This window comes from Cebus imitator, unplaced genomic scaffold (assembly GCF_001604975.1).
Source record: "Cebus imitator isolate Cc_AM_T3 unplaced genomic scaffold, Cebus_imitator-1.0 Scaffold688, whole genome shotgun sequence".
Taxonomy (NCBI): domain Eukaryota; kingdom Metazoa; phylum Chordata; class Mammalia; order Primates; family Cebidae; genus Cebus; species Cebus imitator.
Genome location: NW_016108003.1, coordinates 30,224 through 51,463, shown reverse-complemented (window position 1 = coordinate 51,463; position 21,240 = coordinate 30,224). Strand labels below are relative to the sequence as shown.

Here is a 21,240-nt window from a genome sequence, read left to right as displayed (position 1 = left end):
ATGCTTGTAATCCCAGCACTTTAGGAGGCCTAGGTGGAAGGATGCCTGGAGCCCAGGAGTTTGAGGGCTGCAGTGAGTTATGAGCCACTGCACTCCAGCTTGGGCAAGAGTAAGACCTTGTCTCAAAACAGCAACAACAAGATACGAAGTTGAGAAACTGTTACTTGAATATATACTTAAATATATATTCTGCCCAGCAGTGATGGAATAGCAAGGAATGGATTTACTTTGCTATTTAAGTAACTAGAAAACTGGACAATATATGAAATAGCAATTTGTAGGTACTGGGTAACAGGCAACATAAGACTGGTTACTGAAAGATGGGAAACAAACTGGCTGAGCTGTATGGTTACCCCAATTTATTATCTGGAGGTAGTTTTCAGGGTACAGAGCAGGGATGGGGAAACCAAATTAAAGCGTGGTGTCTTACTGAATTGAGAGGACAAGATGGGGATTGGTGGGGAGGGAAGATTGTCATAATTTGTGGGGCAGAGTACCAGAGACATGGGAGTTGTACACAAAACTCCAGAGGCAGGTGGAGGAGTCTCCTGAAGTCAGGTTGAGTCCTGACCTACACATGCATGAGAGGAGAGCACCTGAGGCCAGAGAAAGAACTCTACTGGAAAGGAGCTAGCTAAACAATTCCTAGAATTCAAACAGAGCTGGGAATAGTCTGTATTGCCATTAGCCAGAGTATATAGAAGGGCATGGCCTTTTGTAATGAGGCTAAATTAGCCCTAAGTTAAAGGGTACTCTGGACCTACTCTAACAATGAATAAGCAAGTGTTGGAAGATTCAGCTGATTTAAAGAATCTTATCTGTATATGAGAACAAAGTCCAGTGCATTTAAAGAAATACACAAAATCTAAAACACAAAACTCACAATGTTAGGCATTCAATAAAATGACCAGGCATGCAGAAAACCAGGAAAATATGACATAATCAGGAGAAAAATCAACTAGATCCGGAAATGACAGAGATGAGGGTATTAACAAAGACATGAAAACAGCAATTACAAATTTGTTCTTGGTTCAAAAAAGAAGAGGAAATGGATAACCTAATGGGAAGAGAACTAGAAGGTATATTTTAAAAAGATCCACACAGAACATCTAGAGTTGGAAATAAATTTTAAAGTACAATGATGGCATTAACAGTAGTTAGGCACTGCTTATCAGTGAACTTCAGGACAGCAATAGAAACTGTCCAAAATTAGAACAGAAAGAAAAATAGAAAAATTGATAGAGAATCAATGACTATAACAAGGACAATTGTTAGAAACAGCCTGACATACATGTAATTGGAGCTCCAGAAAAGAGGGAAAGGGGAGAACAGAAAAAAATATTGTAAAAAATAATGACCAGAAAATTTCCAAATTTGATGAAAACTATAAGCCCACATATTTAAGAACCCCAAGGAGAATAACTATAAAGGTAACCACATCCAAGGCATATCATCATCAAATTGTTGGCAACCAATAATAAAGAGAAAATCTTAAAAGCAGGCAGAGAAAAAAATACACATCATGTATAGAGTAACAGAGGTAAGAATGACAGCAGACTTCTCATCAGGAACTTAGCAAATCAAAATACAGTGGAGAGACTTTTTTTTTTTTGTTTGAGACAGAGTCATTCTTGCCCAGGCTGGAGTGCAGTGGTGTGATCTCAGCTCACCGCAACTCCACCTCCTAGGTTCAAGCAATTCTCCTGCCTCAGCCTTCTGAGTAGGTGAGATTACAGGTGCATGCCACCACACCTGGCTAATATTTTTGTATTTTTAGTAGAGAAGGGGTTTCACTATGTTGGCTAGGCTGGTTTCAAAACTCCTGACCTCACGGTCTGCCTGCCTCAGGCTCCCAAAGTGCTGGGATTACAGGTGTGAGCCACTGCACCTGGCCTGGAGAGACATCTTTAAAGTACTTTTTAAAAAATCCTACTGGGGCTGTGTGCAGTGGCCAACACCTGAAATCTCAGCAGTATGGTAGGCTGAGGCAGGAGGGTTGCTTGAGCCCAGGAGTTCGAGAACAGCCTGGGTGACATGGCGAAACCCCATCTCTACAAAAAACAAAAAGCCAGGTATGGTGACGTGCGCCTGTGGTCTCAGCTCCTTGGGAGACTGAGGTGAGAGTGTCACTTTAGCTGGGGAAGCAGAGGCTGCAGTGAGCTGTATTTGAGCCATACTGCACTTTAGCCTGGGTGACAAAGTGAGACCCTATCTCCAAAAAAAAAAAAAAAAAAAAAAAAGTTCTACTGGAACTTGTTGCTGGCAGACCTCTACAAGAAATGTTGAAGTTGTTCAGGCAGAAGGGAAATGATTTTAAATGGAAATTTAGATCTTCACAAAGGATTGAGAAGTGCTAGAAATGGTAACTTTGGGAGTAAAAAATAAGACAATTTTTTTTCTTTTTAAATCTCTTTAAAGATTGTTGTATTGAAGGTGATTGCTAACAGGTACAGGATTTCCCTTTTTGCGTGATGGAAATGTTCTACAATTAATGGTGATGGCTGCACAACATTGTGAATTAAAGAAATAGTAGCATTCAAAAGATAGTTGTTTAAAGCAAAAATAATAAGTTATAACTTTTATGACACGTTGGAGTAAAAGGTATGACAGTAGCACAAAGAATGGAAGGTGATGGGAAGGGTATAAGAAACCTTACTAAGGTCTTATTTATTTGACAGAGTATCACTTTGTTGCCCAGGCTGGAGTGTGGTGGCACAACCCCTGCTCACTGCAACCTCTGCCTCTGTTCAACAATTCTGCCTCAGCCTCCCAAGTAGCTAGGATTTCAGGTATGCGCCACCACACCCAGCTAATTTTTGTATTTTTAGTAGAGATGAAGTTTCACCATGTTAGCCAGGCTGGTCTTGAACTCCTGACCTCAGGTGATCTACCTGACCTCAAACGATTCACCTTCCTCAGCCTCCCAAAGTGCTGGGATTGCAGGTGTGAGCTACCATGCCTGGCAGAAACCTTAGTAAGGTTCTTATGCTGTACATGAAGTGGAGTTGTCAAATTTACATCTGGAAAATTAAAACAAGTTATGTTCCCATTTCAAATGTATGGGAGTACCAATTTAACCCTGTCCTTGTCCACATGTGGTATTCCTTTAAAAACATTGCCACCCAGTTTTTTTTTTTTTTAAACTGGATTACCCTGGACACCCAGTCCTCACCGTGCTTGAAGGATACTTTATCTCTGAAATCTTTGAAATTCTATCATAATCTCTTTGTCTTAAATTTGGCTAAAACATAAAATGTATACATTTTTTTTCCCTTTCTTCTCTTTCTGCCCCCTTTCTTCATAAGCAAATGAAATGACTTCAGCTTCATTTGTTCTAGAATGTGGATGTTTTGAAGAGACATTTCATGTCTCTCTTATTCTCTATTGTATCATGACTATAGTGTACTAGATGCTTGATGCTCAATAAATTTGTCAAAAAAAAATACTGTTTTCTTTCTATACACAGTATTGGTAAGGTTGATCTGTATATTTCTAACATTTTTTTCTTTTGTTAATCTATTTTGTCCTTTTGATTTGAGTTGTAGGATAATTCATTTGCTGATTTCTTTATGTTACTAATTTTTGTTTGGTTATATTTCATATGTTGCTTATTGTTTCTATTGCTGTTTTAAATTTGACAAATCATGCTTTTCATCTCTGAAATTTTTCATCTCTGAAATCGTTTCCTCAGATTATTCTGATTTCATATTTATAGATGTAAAATTCACTCAAATTCTTTTAAAATATTAAGTACTTTGCATTTTATTATTTTTCTTCAACTTATACCAGATGCTGTGAGACTGTCAAGTTTTTAAATCTCTTTTTCAGCTCTGGGGCATTTAAACTTTAATATTAGTGTGTTTAAAACCCCTTAGGACAGCAAATTAAAAGAAAATAGAGTACCCATTTCTTCCTTCAATCCAGCTACCTCGACACACAATTAAAATGTGGTATTGTGCTGGACAGAGTCGCTCATGCCTGTTATCTCAGCCCTTTGGCAGGCTGAGACAGGCAGATCCTGTGAGCTCAGAAGTTTTAGAACAGCCTGGGCAACATGGTGAAACCCCATCTCTACAGAAAATTAGCCACACATGATGGCTTGTGCCTATGGCCCCAACATGTGGGAGGCTGAGGTGGGAGGACTGCTTGAGCTCAGGAGGATGAGGTTGTAGTCAGCTTTAGCCTGCACTTTAGCCTGGGTGACAGAACAAGACCCTGTCTCAAAAAAAAAAAAAGTATCATGAAATTTTTATTAGTATAAAGTTAGGCCTAAGAGTTTTATTTGCAAAGATTACCATGTGGGAATAATCTCTAGACATTTTTGCTTTCCTGGCCTATTTTGTAAGGAACCGGCCCCCCACCAGCAGCACAAAAGTTGGAGAACTGGATCAGGAAAACAAGCAGAGCTTGAGTACACTGCTATGTTTGAGAGGACCATGAATTCAGAACTTGAAAGAATTGGAGTTTTTAAAAATTATTATTGTAATTTAGGTTCTGGGGTACATGTGCAGATCATGCAGGATTGTAGCATAGGTACATACATGGCAAGGTGATTTGCTGCCTTAATCATTCTAAGCAAACTGACACAAGAACAGGAGTTCTTTCCCTAATTATGCTTTGGAGTTTAGCCCTTGGGACCAAGAAATGAATGTGAGTTCCTTTTCCCTAGGAGTTCGGTCTAATGCTAGACATCTATGGTAATAAGCACAGTCAGTGGGACAGAAATAGGTGGTGTGAAGGTAAAGTGAAGAGATCTATAATTCATGGTTGATGTTTTCCACTGAGGGGGCAGCATGGGTTTTTTTGAAGAATGGAGGACATTTGAGATTTCATTTTGGGGTAATAGGAGACTGTAACCTGGGATGGGTTAAAAAAAAAAAAAAAAATTACAAAGCAATGCTTATGCTCAGGTTGGAAACCTTGAATTCGTACTTGTGCTAATTATGGGTTTTTTCCTAGTAGTATTTACCGCCCCTATACAGAGGTGGAAAATGAAACTAGTGTATTGACTCAAAATAGGTGATTTGAAGGAAAATGGGACTGAGCAAAGTAGTGCTTTATAATGAGCCCCAGTTTTCGGGATAAGACTGCCAGAGACTCATTACTTTTCACATTATACTGTGAAATTAATCATTAAAACTTTAAGTAAAAATGGATGTTTTTGGCCAGGTGTGGTGGCTCATTTCTGTAATCCAAGCCCTTTGGGAAGCTGAGGCGGGTGGATCACTTGAGGTCAGGAGTTGAAGACCAGCCTGGTTACCAACAGGATGAAACCGTGTCTCTACTAAAAATAGAAAAATTAGCCCAATGTCTTGGTTCATGCTTGTAATCCCAGCTACTTGGGAGGCCAAGGCGGGAAGATCACTTGAATCCAGGAGACGGAGATTGCAGTGAGCCAAGATCACGCCACTGCACTCCAGCCTGGGAGACAGAGCAAGACTTCATCTCCAAACAAACAAACAAACCAAACATACATGATATGTTTCATCCCGTTGCACTTACTTTCCTTGTCAAAGCTCAAATTGTCCCTTCTTTAGCCTGTGGTGGCACTTCTGCTTTGCTCTTGGGCCTTCTAACAATCCTGTTCATGCTTAGTTTCTCTGTTGTCCAGTGTGACAAGATGTTCTTGGCTTATCTTGCATATTTCCTGCCCAGCCACTTTTTCAAGAAGAATGTGAACATTTAAAACAAAAACACAGTTTCAGTGTACCAGTCGTACCCCAAACCAGCTTAATCAGAATCCCTGATGGGGATAGGGCCCAGATACAGACAGGGTCCCCAGGCTGGAGTACAGTGGTGGGATCTCAGCTCACTGCAACCTCTGCCTTTTGGGTTCAAGTGATTCTCTCGCCTCAGCCTCCTGAGTAGCTGGGACTACAGTCATGAGCCACCACTGTCAGCTAATTTTTGTATTTTTAGTAGAAATGGGGTTTTGTCATGTTGGCCAGGCTGGTCTCCAACTCCTGACCTCAAGTGATCTGCCTGCCTTGGCCTCCCAAAGTGCTGGGATTACAGGCATGAACCACCACACCCTGCCAGGATACAATATTTTTTTAAAAGCATGCCCAGCCTTGGATGGAAAACCGCTTGAGGAGAGTTTGCTGCCTTATTGGGTTCTGTAAACCCCTTATCTCTGCACAAGGCTGGAACTTTGAGTCGAGTCCTTGGCTGAAGCTCTCATTGCTCCATGGCGACCTTTATTCCCTCTCCTGCTTAAAGCTTTTGTTTCAGAATTTTGACCCAAATGCATCTGTGTTGAAAGCCAGGCTTGGTCTGTCATCTCAGGACTCTGTGTCCGTCCTTTTCCTTGCCTGTGTTGAGTTGGGGCTCATCTTTATGCCTCTGGGAAATAAATTCTTTGATAGCTTGCTTAGGTTCTCAGTACTTTCCCTTGCCCTTAGAATGAATACAAAAAATGTGGCCTGCAGTGTAGGCTGTGAACAGCTATCAGTGTAGACTGCTCAGGCCTCCTTTTTGTTCCTGGAGTCTGCCATGCTTCCTTTTACCACCAGGCCTTTGCACGTGCTGCTGTCTGCTGGGAATGCCTTGCCTTTCCTCGTTACTTAGTTCTCATCTTTCAGGCGCCAGCTTGACTGTCTTCATCAGGGGAGCCTTCTCTGACCTTGGTACACCAGATCAACCCCCATGTGTTGACTTTGTCTCACTGGTAATATTTCTCTACCTTAGGACGTATATCAAGGCCCAGAAGTTGCAGTTTTGCATTTGTTCGTGTGATCATTTGATGCATGTCTCTCTTTGGAGCCTGACTCTTTGGGGCTCACGTCCTGTCTCCATCACTTTTAGCTGTGGGACATTGAACAAATCATTTCATCTCTGGTCCCCAGTTTCTTTTAACTGCAGAACATGGATGATATAATACTTTCACCTACCTTGTAGGTGGGGATGAAGATTAAATAGGGTAATTTGTGTAAAGCACTTAGAACAGAGCTAGCTCTTAATAGCATATAATCTTGGCAGGTATTACTGATGATTACTGCAGTGAACCACAGGCTCCATAGAGGCAGGGGTCATTTCTGTTCAGATTTGTATGCAGGGTGCTTCGCACATGGATGGTACTCAGGAAATATTTGTTGGATGAATGAAGTGGAGATAATAGTAATACCATGTTTATAGAATTCCATGAGGATATAAAATAATGCAAGTATATAAGTTCTTGGTAGCATGTCTAGCTCATAGTAGGTGCTCGATAAATATTCAATTCCTGAATGAGTAAAATGGGGACAATAGTAATACCAGCTTATGAGGTTGTCATGGGGATCTAAGGTAACTCTGTAGTACCTTGTAGAGTGCCTAGCACATAGTAGGTGCTCAGAAAGTATTTGTTGAATAAGTGAAGTCGGGAAGATGGTAACACCAGCTCCTAGGGTTGCTGTGGGGATAGAAGATAAGGCAGGTCGATAGCTTGTTGTCTTGTGGTTGTACCTGGTAGACACTCTGTTTGAAAGGAGAGGAGCTGCTATGAGTTTCTTTCTCCTGGGGCTTAGGAGAGAATCCTTTTGGGGTGAAGAATGGTATGGAGTGGACCCTGGTCCTCTTGAAGGAAGAATGGGCAGCTGACTACTCCTTGTCAAGCTCTGGCCTGGATGAAAAGCTGAATCATTCCTTTCCCTCTTCCTCCCTAACCTGTTCTTTTTTTCCGCTAGAATCCTTGCCCAGAGTCCAGCGCCTCCTTCCTGTCCAGGATCACCTTCTGGTGGATCACAGGGTAAGGCTGGGCCCCCAAGACCTCAGGGAGGTGGTGGGGAATGAATGAATGAATGAATGAATAAATGAATGAACATGCTGAGCTTTCCGCTTGACTTCTCTCTCCTTCGCTCTTCTGCAGAGCTGTCTTGAATCTGCCTGTGCTGGCCATGTGGTTTCAGAGACACCAACTCTGTCCTCCAAGTCCATCACCTTGAATGTAATAAACGCATGAGCCATGAACAGCTTAAATCTCTGCAGAAGGCTTGGCCTGGGACAGCCATACGCTGGACTGCTCTTCCTTTAGCTTCAGATTTGGGTTTTTGTTTTATATTTTTTATTTCTTGCATAGATACCATGTTCAACCTGACAGGTTTGAGCTTTTTAAATATTAGGTATAGTTATTATTGACATTGTTCCCATCTCATCCCCCACTCCTTAGAAAAATAAAACTATCTCACCATAGGAAGAAACATGAGTTTAAAAAATGTGCAGATCAGTAGTAAGAAGACACCTAGAGGCAGCCACTGTCACCATTTTAGTATTCCCCCCTCTGGTCTTCTTTTCATTTTGAGTTGGAGTCTCACTCTGTCTGCCAGGCTGGAGTGCAGTGGTGCGGTCTCAGCTCACTACAACCTCTGCCTCCTGGGTTCAAGTGATTCTCCTGCTTCAGTCTCTCAGGTAGCTAGGATTACAGGTGTGTGCCACCATGCCTTACTAATTTTTGTATTTTTAATTAGAGACAGCATTTTGCCATGTTGGCCAGGTTGGTCTTGAACTCCTGACCTCAGGTGATAAACCCGCATCAGCCTCCGAAAGTGCTGGGATTACAGGTGTGAGCCACCATGCCGAGCCACCTTGTGGTTTTCTTTTTGTACATCTTATTCTGCCCATTGTCAACATCTTATTGGGGATTATTTAAAGAATCTTTTTTTCACCCTAATACGCATCATCTTTTCGTTTTTCTTGGAGACAGGCTTTCTCTCTGTCGCTGAGGCTGGAGTGCAGTAGCACAGTCATAGCTCACTGCAGTCTTGATCTACCAGGTTCAGGTGATGCTCCTGCCTCAGCCTCCCGAGTACTGGGACTATAGGCATGCTTCACCATGCCCAACAGGTTTTTGTATTTTTTTTTTTTTTTTTTTGCAGAGATGGGGTTTTACCATGTTACCCAGGCTTGTCTCCAGCTCCTTAGCTCAAGTGATTCTTCCGCCTCAGCCTCCAGGAGTGTTGGGATTATAGGAATGAGCCCTCATGCCCAGTCTCATTCTTCTATGAACTTTTTACCAACATCTTTTTAAAAGATTAGATGTTTTAAATAATTTCTCCAAATTGCTATTAAAGAGCAATTAACTGGGACAGTTAATGTAATTTGTATATGACTGCAGGACACCAGGTACATACTAATAACATTCGTTCTTGTTTTGGAAAATTGTGCTCCAGTTACATAAGAGCATGTCCTGGATTGTTCAGGGATACCCCCAGTGTTTTGGGGGTAAAGATATGTAGAGCCTACATCTTTTTTTTTCTGGTGGGAGGGGACAGAGCCTTGCTCTGTCATCCAGGCTGGAATGCAGTGGCATGATCTAAGCTCACTGTAGCCTCTGCCTCCTGGGTTTAAACAATTCTCCTGTCTCAGCCTCCTGAGTAGCTGGGATTACAGGCATGCACCACCATGCCTGGCTAATTTTTTTTTTTTTTTTTTTAGACAGAGTTTCGCTCTTGTTACCCAGGCTGGAGTGCAATGGCGCGATCTCAGCTCACCGCAACCTCCGCCTCCTGGGTTCAGGCAATTCTCCTGCCTCAGCCTCCTGAGTTGCTCGGATTACAGGCATGCGCCACCATGCCCAGCTAATTTTTTGTATTTTTAGTAGAGACGGGGTTTCACCATGTTGACCAGACTGGTCTCAAACTCCTGACCTCAGGTGATCCACCCACCTCAACCTCCCATGGTGCTGGGATTAGAGGTGTGAGCCACTGTGCTAGGCCTTTAAATGTTTGGTTTAGAAAAAGAGGATGTGTTTGCACGCACGCATGTATGTGTGTGTGAATGGACAGACACAGAATGATACTGTAAATTTGACAACATGTTAATAGCAGTGAGTTGAGTGAATTCTTAGTATGATTTCAGTAATTTTTCTGTAAGTTTGAAATTATTTTAAAACAAAAAATGAAAGTGTTCAACTTTTTAAGTGTTCAGTTGGCCGAGTGCGGTGGTTCACAGCTGTAATGTTAGCACTTGGGAGGCCAAGGTGGATGGATTATCTGAGGTCAGGAGTCTGAGACCAGCCTGGCCCATGTGGTAAAGCCCTGTCTCCACTAAAAAATACAAAAATTAGCTGGTCTTGGTGGTATGTGCCTGTAATCCCAGCTACTTGGGAGGTTGAGGCAGGGGAATTGCTTGAACCCAGGAGGCAGAGGTTACACTGAGCTGAGATTGCGCCACTGCACTCTAGCCTGGGTAGAGTCACGTAGAAAGACTAATATAATAAAACTCAATAAGCTTATCACCCAGATTTCATGACTGCTAATGCTTTGTCATGTCAGCCTTTTTTCCCCCCCTCAACTTGTTTCTTTTTAAGTCTGGCTCTATTGCCCAGGCTGGAGCGCAATGACACGATCATGGCTCCCTACAGCCTCCACCTCCTGGTCTTGAGCAATCCTCCCACCTCAGCCTCTTGAGGAGCTGGGACTACAGGTGTGAGCCATTATGAATGGGTAATATTTTTTATTTTTACTTTTTGTAGATAGTCACCCAGTGTTGCACAGGCTGGTCTTGAACTCCTGAGCTCACAAAGTCCTCCCAACTTGGCCTCCTGAAGTGCTAGGCTTATAGGCATAAGCGACTGATCCTGGCCCACGTTAGCCTTTTTTAATGTAAAATATTAAAAAGTTGAAGGGACATGGTGGCTCCCACCTATAATACCAACACTTCATGAGGCCAAGGTGGGAGGATTGCTTGAGCCCAGGAGCAATCCTTCCAGGAGCAAGATCAGCTTGGGCAGCATAGGAAGACTCTGTCTCTATAAAAATAAAAAATAATTAGCCAATCATAATGGCTCACACCTGAAGTCCCAGCCACTCAGGAGGCTGAGGTGGGAGGATCACTCTAGATCAGGAGCTGGAAACTGCAGGGAGCCATGATCGTGCCACTGTACTCCATCCTGGGTGACAGAGCGAGACCACCACCAAATAAAGGAATGAGGCCAAGCATGGTGGCTCATGCCTGTAATCCCCGCATTTTGGGAGGCTGAGGCGGGGAGATTGCCTGAGCTCAGGACTTTGAGACCAGCCTGGGCAACATGGTGAAACCCTATCTCTACTAAAATACAAAAAATTAGCCAGGTGTGGTGGCGTGTGCCTGTAGTCCCAGACTTCGGAGGCAGAGGTTGCAGTGAGCCAAGAACACACTACTGCACTCCAACCTGGGTGACATAGCGAGACTCCATCTCAAAAAAACAAAAAAATGAATGAAAAAAAATAGTGAATTAGAGCCATCTTGATATTTTTTTCCCTAAATCTTTTATACGCACCCCCAAAAAGAAAGCCATTTTTCCTTTATGACCCAACAGAATGAGCTATAATAACCTTGTAATATGTGCAAATGTCTATCCACATTCAGACATCCCCAGCTTCGTGGCTGCCTGCCTTTGCACTGGGCCGTTGTGCTGGGCAAGGGCACAGCATCGGCATGTATGCAGAGTGAGTGAGCTCCACGCTCCGTCCTCCTCCTCCTCTCATTGACACCCCTTTGTGTCTTGGCCTCAGGTTGATTGTCCAGGGCTACCACCAGACCCTGGATAGCAGTGGCTTCTGGTCCTTAAACAAGGAGAATTTGTCCTTGGAACAAGTCGTGCCTGTTTTGGTAAAGAACTGGAAGAAAAAACGCACCAAGTCTAGGAAGTAAGTGTGAGTTGCTTGTCCTCTAGGATGCCCTGGTTCCCTCCTTCTTGCCCCTGTGGCCTGCATCCAGGCTGTGGCCCTAGCAATGCTGCCTATTACTAGCTTTATGGTTCTCGCATCTCCTCTGGGCCTCAGTTTGTTTTTCTGCCAAATGGGGTAAAATCTCACAAGTCGTTAAGGCAACTGAGTAGAAGAGGAGAGAAGCTGGGCATGGTGCCTCATGCCTGTAATCTCAGCACTTTGGGAGGCCAAGGCGGGTGGATCACAAGGTCAGGAGTTTGAAACCAGCCTGGCCAACATGGTGAAACCCCATCTCTACCAAAAATACAAAAATTTACCTGGGTTTGGTGTCGAGTGCCTGTAATCCCAGCTACTTAGGAGACTGAGGCATAAGAATCGCTTGATCCCAGGAGGTGGAAGTTGCAATGAGCCAAAATCACACCACTGCACTTCAGCCTGGGAGACAGAGTGAGACTCCGTCTCAAGAAAAGAAAAAAACACTGCCCAAGCAGGGAGTTGATGCTGTTTGCCATGGCATGTGACTGTCCCTCCTTGAGTCAGTCTCACTTTTTCTGTCCCTTTCTGAGCATCTGGCACCCTGCGTGTTCCTGCTTTTTGAAGGGTTTGTGTTCACCACACCCAGCTGACCATGTACGTTTGTTTAGCCAAAGAAGCCCCATTTGTGGGTGATTTTTGCTGTACTGGATTTTAGGCTCTACCCGCTAGGTAAGGTGTGTCCCACTGCGCCACCTCTGTCATTCTTTTGGGAATCAGGTCAGGGCTTCCACTGCACATACCTTAACTCGTCAAATCTGAGACATCATCCATTGCATGATACGGTATTGTGTGTAACAGTAAGAAAGAAAAACAACTGCTAATTAAACAAGGACATAAGATGCATCCCGAACCTGGACTAGCTGGAACATGAAATTGCAAGTGACTTCGGGGCAGTGGATTGTGGCCATGGGGGCAGTAGGGTGGCTGTTTTTGTTTCTGTTGCCTGTTCTGTGGTAAGCTTACTATGGTAAGCTGTGATGGGGCCAGCCTGGTGCATTGGATTCTCCGCAGACCCGTTGGCCCTACAGAGAAAAACCCCAGACCCGGGATCAGTTCCTCATTTTATTCCAGGGATGCCCAGGATACAGGCCTTCAGTCAGACCCAGATGGTAAATGGAAATGTGGGCCATCCATGGTGCCAACCAGTAGGACATCAGCAGAGGACCTTGTGACCCTGGTGGAAGGCTGTTTGGTCCAGGTGATCGAAGAAATTATCTCGTGGGAGACAGAGCTTGGACCTCCGTGGCTGAGCATTGTATGGAAATGGCCCATGTCCTTGACCCAGTTGAAGGTCATTTGCAGGCAGAGGTGAGGTCCCTGGTTATTTCATGGAGACAGAACTGGTAGGATGGATGGATGGATAAATGATACATTGGTAGGTAGAGAGATAGAAGATGGATACATGATAGGTGGATAGATGATAGATTGATAGTGGATGGATTGAGGGTGAGAGGGGATCTACTAGGGAAACTGGATCATGTGATTATGAAGAAGTCCTATGCTAGGCCATCTGCAAGCTGGAGAACCCGAGAAGCTGGTAGCATGGCTCAGATCAAGTCCAAAGATCTCAGACCCACAGAAGCTGATGGTGGAATTCTCAGTCCACAACCAAAGGCCTGAGAACCTGGAGTGACTGGAGTAAGTCCCAGAGGCCAGACAGCCTGGAGTTGTGATTTCCAGGGGCAGGAGAGGATGACCTCCTGGCTGCAGAAGAGAGAACACATGAATTTACCATTTCTCTGACATTTTCTTATGTTTGGACCCTCTGCTGATTGGGTAGTGCCCAGTCACATGGGGCGAGGATGGATCCTCATTGAGTCCACTGATTCAAATGCCAGTCTCGTCTGGAAACATCCTCACAGGCACACACTCAGAAATAACACTTTACCAGCTATGTGAGTATCCCTTAACCCCGTCAAGTTGACCCCCTAATATCACCTCTTACCTGGATTCCTTCAGCCTCACCTGCGGTGTTCTCCCTGCTATGAATGCCACATTTGTAACATGGACTTCAGCATTCCTCATCACCAACGCCTCTGCTGATTGCCTGGCTTGGCTTCCTTTCATGAAAGAAGGATGCCCACCTTTGTGTTCCCTGGAGCTTGCCAGGTGAGCAGGTTGCTGGAGACACCATGGGAGAGGCGGAGCCTACGTAGGAGTATGGGGTTTGAATCAAGAAGCTTCTCCACTGACCTGGCTCTTAATTCATTGAGCAGGTGAAACTGACTGCTGTTTTTGTTTCGTTTTTTTGTTTTTGCTTAGCAATGTGTAGGCCCTGATGGTTCAGGGAGTGAAACAAACAGGTCTCTTTTTTTTTTTGAGACGAAGTCTTGCTCTGTCACCAGGTTGGAATGCAGCGGCACAGTGGCATCATCTCCGCTCACTGCAACCTCCACCACCTGGGTTCAAGCGATTCTCGTGCCTCAGCCTCCTGAGTAGCTGGGATTACAGGTATGCACCACCATGTCTGACTTATTATTTTATATATGTATTTTTTCTGAGAGAGTTTCCCTCTTGTCACCAAGGCTGGTGTGCAATAGCAGAATCTCAGCTCACCGCACTCTTCCTCCTGGGTCCAAGTGATTCTCCTGCCTCAGCCTCCCGAGTAGCTGGGATTGTAGGTATGTACCACCACACCTGGCAATTTTTGTATTTTGAGTAGAAGGGTTTCTCCATGTTGGTCAGGCTGGTCTCAAACTCCCAACCTCAGGTGATCCACCTGCCTCGGCCTCCCAAAGTGCAAAGTGCTGGGATTATAGGTGTGAGCCACTGTGCCTGGCCTTTTTAATTTTTTTTTTTCATAGAGACAGGTTTCACTATGTTGCCGAGGGTGGTCTCCAACTCTTGGCCTCCAGAGATCCTCCTGCCTGAGCCTCCCAAGTAGCTCCAATTATAGACATGAGCCACACCTGGCTAATTTTGTGTTTTTAGATGACATGGGGTTTCATCACGTTGGTCAAGCTCATCTTGACCTCCTGACCTTAGGTGATCCACCCCTGCCTCTGCCTTCCAGAGTGCCGGGATTACAGGTGTGAGCCACTGTGCCTGACCTACACTGTTGTTTTTAAACTTTTCAAAGCAAGCTAGGCAGGGATAGACCTGTCACCATACTCCAGGACAGGTACCAGAACACTCAGTGTAGCATAGATCATGATAGTAAAAAAACAGGGAACAGCCTGTTTTTGCAATGAATGAAAGGTAATGCTAGCAGGGCACATCCACATGCCAGACAAGCATGCATCATCAACACAAATGAAGCAAGCCAGGCATGACAGCAGTGCACCTGCAGTCCCAGCTACTTGGGAAGCAAAAGCAGGAGGATTGCTTGAGCCAAGGAGTTCGCGGCTATAGTGAGCTATGATCACACTACTGTACTCCAGCCTGGGGGACAGAGCATGACCCCCTTTCAAAACCAAAACTAAAAAAATAGCAGAATGAACCCAGATGTTATACAATTAACTACACAAAGAGAACTCTCTGTACAGTATGATCCAATTTAAATCTGTCAAAATATTTTTAGAAAACCTATATGCTTGTACATTTTCTTCTAAAAGCAAGCACAAAACTGACACTTTGGAGGAGAGGAACTGATGGAAGACAAGACAGTATACTTTTTGTGTCTTTCTGTATGATTTGATTCTTTTTTTCTACAGTGGATGACCAGTATTTGTTCAGCACCTGCTGTGCATTGTTTTATGTACTGAGGATACAGCAGCCCACCTGGAGCTGACATTCTAGTGGGGAAAGAAAAGTAAGTATACTTTTAAAAATTCAATTTTTAAAAAAAATTCAATTTTTTGTTTTTTGAGACAGGGCCTTCCTCTGTTGCCCAAGCTGGAGTGCAGTGGCTCAATTTTGGCTCACTGTGACCTCTGCCTCCCAGGTTCAAAAGATTCTCATGTCTTGGCCTCCATCACAATGCCCAGCTAATTTTTTTTTTTTTTTTAAAGCCAAGATGGGGTTTTGCCAGGTTGGCCAGACTGGGCTGGAGCTCCTGGCCTTGAGTGATCCACCTACCTCGGACTTCCAAAGTGCTGAGATTACCCATGTGAGCCACCATGCCCAGCCCAAAATAAGTAAATTTTAGAGTGTGTTTAGACCATGCCATATCTGTGGTCTAACCACACTTGATAAGTGGTCCTCGGGACACTGACAGTCCACAATTTGTGACCAGTTGGTGATATTATGAGGAGGCAGCACCATAATGAAGATCAACTATGGCACCAGGCATGCCATTTAGCTCAGCTCACATTTTTTTTCTTACAAGGCTTTCTTAATACAGGAAGCAGAAGGCACTGGTTTCCATCCTGGCATAAACGCCTTACTTAGTCTGCCAGGCTGGCCAGGCTGGTCTTGAACTCCTGACCTCAAGTGATCTGCCCTCCTTGGCCTCAAAAGTGCTGGGATTACATGCATGAGCCACTGTGCCCGAGTGCCACTTTATTTATTAAAGCCCCTTGTGATTCACCTGCAACCAGGACTGAAAATCCTTGGTGCAGACTGCCTCCCTGCATCCAGGAATAATCTGCAGCCCCTGCTTCCCTTCCAGGCATGTCTATGTCTCCTTGTGGCTGTTGTGTGAGAGCCTGCATTTTTGAATTCTGCTTTTATTCATGTTACCTGAGCATGTTCCCACAGTCTCCCTGACTGTGCTGCCAGCTGCATATTTATCTCTTTTGTATCTTCCATCCTGGGTCCTCTCCCACCTCTTCTGGGTTCAGCCCTTTGGTGCCTTAAATTGTGCCGCTTTCTCTCCTGGCACCAAAGAATGAGACAGCCAGTGCACAGTGGGAGCCGTAGTCATCATTATCACTCAGGTGTTGTGAACTAGGAAAGAGATGTGATCTGTTTAAACATAGTAGAGTGTCCGAGAGCCCTTGACAGATGTTGGTTGTCTTTGTCATTGTTGATGTTCTGGTGATTATTGTTGATGCTGGGTGGATTCTTCCTGGGATTGGGGCAGATACCCAGTTGTGCTGTCCCTTGGCATTTTTATCAGGGTCTTTCCTTAAGTCTGCAGCCAAGGTATCTACCAGGGCTGGGGTCTCGTCTGAAGACTCAACTGGGGAAGGGCCCACTTTGAAGCTCACCTGGTTGTTGGCAGAACTTGGTTTCCTAGTTGCTCATATATTGAAATACTTCCCGATTACTGTGGAATCAGCCACTGCTCCAGGTACCTTTTACAATGAACTCTCAGGAGCTCTCTGATCTGGAAACAAAGGGTTAATTCCTAGCACTTCAGGGGTCCCTGGGCCTCTGCCTGTTGGCTGATAACCTTGTCAAACTAATTACCTATTTTGAATATCACCTCTTCTTGCAGTGCTTGGGACACAGAGGCTATGCCCTTTCCTTCCTGTGGTTCCTTACATCCTGGTCCTGGAAAGTGAGCTTCACATGGCAGAGATACTGTCATCTGGGCTAGGTTTTACCCATTGCTGCTAGTACAGGATGCTGGCTCAGGCCAAACAGCTTGAGAACTTCATGAAGCATACACAAGTTTCAATATCGAATTGATCAGGTTGAAGAAAGGATATCAGAGATTGAAGATCAACTCAATGAAATAAAAGGAGAAGTCAAGACAGGAGAAAAAGGAGTGAAAGAATTATGAACAAAGCCTCCAAGAAATAATAGGATTATGTGAAAAGACCAAACCTATGTTTAATCAGTGTACCTGACTCTGAGAGAGTAAAACCTAGTTGGAAAACACTCTTCAGGACATTTTCCAGGAGAAGTTCCTTAACCTAGCAAGGCAAGTCAACATTCAAACTGAAGAAATACAGAGAACACAAAGATATACCTCCAAAAGAGCAACCCCAAGGCACATAATTGTTAGATTTACCAGGGTTGAAATGAAGGAAAAAATACTAAAGGCAGCCAGAGAGAAACGTCAGGTTAACCACAAAGGGAAGCATATCAGACTCACAGCGGATCTCTTGGCAGAAACCCTACAAACCAGAAGAGTGGGAGGACAGTATTCAACATCCTTAAAGAAATTCGTTAAGAATTTCATATACAGCCAAACTAAGCTTCATAAGCGAAGAAGAAATAAAATCCTTTACAGATCAGCAACTGCTGAGAGATTTTTTCACCACCAGACCTTACAGAAATCTCCTGAAGGAACCACTAAACATGTAAAAGAATAACCAGTCCCAGCCACTGCAAAAATATACCAAACTTTAAAGACCATAGACACTATAAAGAAACTGCATCAACTAATGGGCAAAACAATGAGCTAGCATCAAAATGGCAGAATCAAATTCACACATAACAATATTAACCTTAAATGTAAATGGACTTAAATGCCTACTCAAGACACAGACTGGGACATTGGATAAAGCGTCAAGATCAATCAGTACGTTGTATTCAGGCGACCCATCTCACGTGCAAACACACACATAGGCTCAAAATAAAGGAATGGAGGAAGATTTACCAAGCAAATGGAGAGAAAAAAAAAAAAAAAAAAAACAGTTGCAATCCTAGTCTCTGATAAAACAGACTTTAAACCAACAAAGATCAAAAGTGACCAAAGGGATCAATACAACAGGAAGAGATAACTATCCTAAATATTGTACACCCAATACAGGAGCACCCAGATACATAAAGCAAGTTCTTAATGACCTACAAAGAGACTTAGACTCCCACACAGTAATAGTGGGCGACTTTATCACCCCATTGTCAATATTAGATCAATGAGGCAGAAAATTAACAAGGATATCCAAGACTTGAACTCAGATCTGGACCTAGTGGACCTAATAGACATCTACAGAACTCTCCACTCCAGATCCACAGAATATACATTCTTCTCAGCAACACATCACACTTACTTAAAAGCTGACTACATAATGAAGTAAATCAGTCTTCAGCAAATGCAAAAGAATAGAAATCATAACAACTAGTCTCTCAGACCACAGTGCAATCAGAACTCAGGATTTAAAAACACACTCAAAACTGCACAACTACATGAAAACTGAACAAGTTGCTCCTGAATGACTACTGGCTAAATAATGAAATGAAGGCAGAAATAAAGATGTTCTTTGAAACTAATAAGAACAAAGATGCAACGTACCAGAATCTCTGGGACACATTTAAAGTAGTGCCTACAGGGAAATTTCTAGCACTAAATTTCTAGCATTAGAAGCGAGGAAAGATCTAAAATCAACACCCTTTTGACACAATTGAAAGAACTAGAGGAGCAAGATCAAATGAATTCAAAAGCTAGCAGAAGACAAGAAATAACTAAGTTGAGAGCAGAACTGAAGGAGATAGAGACACAAAAAACACTTCAAAAAAAAATCAGTGAATCCAGGAGCTGATTTTTTCAAAATATCAACACAATAGACCACTAGCCAGACTAATATAAAAGAAGAGGAGAATAGATGCAATTAAAAAGTGATAAAGGGATATCATCACTGATCTCACAGAAATACAAACTACCATCAGCGATTACTACAAACACCTCTTGCAAATAAACCAGTAAATCTAGATGATAAGGGTAAATTTCAGGACACATACACCTCCCCCCCACCAAGACTAAACCAGGAAGAAGTTAAATCCCTGAATAGACCAATAACAAGGTCTGAAATTGAGGCAGCAATTAATAGCCTACCAAACAAAAGTCCAGGATCCGATGGGTTCACAGCTGAATTTTACCATAGGTAAAAAGAGGAGCTGGTACCATTCCTTTTGAAACTATTCCAAACGATACAAAAAGAGGGAATCCTACCTGACTCATTTTGAGAGCAACATCATCCCGATACCAAAACCTGGCAGAGACACAAGTAAAAAGGGAAATTTCAGGCTGATATCCATGATGAACATTGATGGGAAAATCCTCAATAAAATACTGGCAAACCAAATCCAACAGCACATCAAGAAGCTTATCCATCATGATCAACACAGCTTCATCCCTGAAATGTAAGGCTGGTTCAACATATGCAAATCTATAAACATAATCATCACATAAACAGAACCAAGACAAAAAACACATGATTATCTCAATAGATGCAGAGAAGGCCTTCAACAAAATTCAACAGCCCTTTATGCTAAAAACTCTCAATAAACTAGGTATCGATGGAATGTATCTCAAAATAAGAGCTGTTTATGACAGAACCACAGACAATAACATACTGTATGGACAAAAACTGGAAGCATTCCCTTTGCAAACCGGCACAAGACAAGGATGCCCTCTCTCCTCACTCCTATTCAACACAGTATTGGAAGTTCTGGTCAGGGCAATCAGGCAAGAAAAAGAAAGGGTATTCAATCAGGAAAAAAGGAAGTCAAATTGTCTGTATTTGCAGATGACATGATTGTATATTTAGAAGACACCATTTTCTCAGCCCAAAATCTGCTAAGCTGATAAGCAAATTCAGCAAAGTCTAAGAATACACAATCAATGTGCAGAAATCACAAGCATTCCTATACATCAATAATAGCCAAATCATGAGTGAACTCCCATTCACAATTGCTATTAAGAGTGTAAAATATCTAGGGATACATCTAACAAGGGATGAAAAGACCTCTTGAAGGAGAACTACAAACTATTGCTCAAGGAAATATGAGAGGACACAAACAGATGGAAAAACATTTCCATGCTCATGGTTAGGAAGAATCAATACTGTGAAAATTGCCATACTGTCCAAAATATACATTCAGTGCTACCCCATGAAGGTTCCATTGACTTTCTTCACAATATTGGAAAAACTACCTTAAACTTCATATTGAACCAAAAGAGAGCCCTCATAGCCAAGACAATCCTAAGCAAAAACAAAGCTAGAGGCATCATGCTACCTGATTTTATACTATACTACAAGGCTACAGTAATCAAAACAGCAATTCTGATACCAAAACAGAGATACAGATCAATGGAATAGAAGAGAGGCCTCAGAAGTAATGCCACACAGCTACAACCATCTGATCTTTGACAAACCTGACAAAAACAAGCAATGGGGAAACGATTCCCTATTTAACAAATGGTGTTGGGAAAACTAGCTAGCCATCTACAGAAAGCTGAAACTGCATCCCTTCCTTACACCTTATACACAAATTAACTCTAGATGGATTAAATATTTAAATGTAAGACCTAACACCATAAAAACCCTAGAAGAAAACCGAGGCAATACCATTTAGGACACGGGCATAGGCAAGAACTTCATGACTAAAACACCAAAAGCAATGGCAACAAAAGCCAAAACAGACAAGTGGGATCTAATTAAACTTAAGAGCTTCTGCACAGCCAAAGAAACAATCATTAGAGTGAACCAGCAACCAAAAGTATGGGAAAAAAATTTTGCAATCTATCCATCTGACAAAGGGGCAACATCCAGAATCTAGAAAGAAATTAAACAAATTTACATGAAAACCCCATCAAAAAGTGGACAAAGGATGTGAACAGATGCTTCTCAAAAGAAGACATTTATGCAGCCAACAAACATGAAAAGAAGCTCATCATCACTGGTCATTAGAGAAATGCAAATCAAAATCACATTGAGATACCATCTCATGCCAGTTAGAATGGTGATCATTAATAAATCAGGAGACAACAGATGCTGGAGAGGATGTGGAGAAATAGGAATGC

The 21,240-nt window shown here is 42.9% G+C and overlaps 1 protein-coding gene across 2 annotated transcripts in view; it reads left to right on the top strand.

The window, feature by feature from the left end:
• LOC108296177 (canalicular multispecific organic anion transporter 2-like) overlaps positions 1–21,240 on the top strand; it is a 65,465-nt gene that overhangs the window by 32,659 nt on the left and 11,566 nt on the right. Inside the window, exons 1-6 of one of the 2 annotated variants that reach the window (XM_037734926.1) lie at positions 6,025–6,667; positions 7,665–7,726; positions 11,472–11,606; positions 12,735–12,971; positions 13,623–13,772; positions 15,317–15,414. In XM_037734926.1, coding sequence (XP_037590854.1) covers positions 6,542–6,667; positions 7,665–7,726; positions 11,472–11,606; positions 12,735–12,971; positions 13,623–13,772; positions 15,317–15,323 — 717 coding nt within the window. In that variant the 5' untranslated portion in view covers positions 6,025–6,541 and the 3' untranslated portion in view covers positions 15,324–15,414. Of the gene's footprint in view, positions 1–6,024; positions 6,668–7,664; positions 7,727–7,846; positions 8,024–11,471; positions 11,607–12,734; positions 12,972–13,622; positions 13,773–15,316; positions 15,415–21,240 lie in introns of those variants that run through there. The other variant, XR_005198334.1, reaches the window with a different exon arrangement.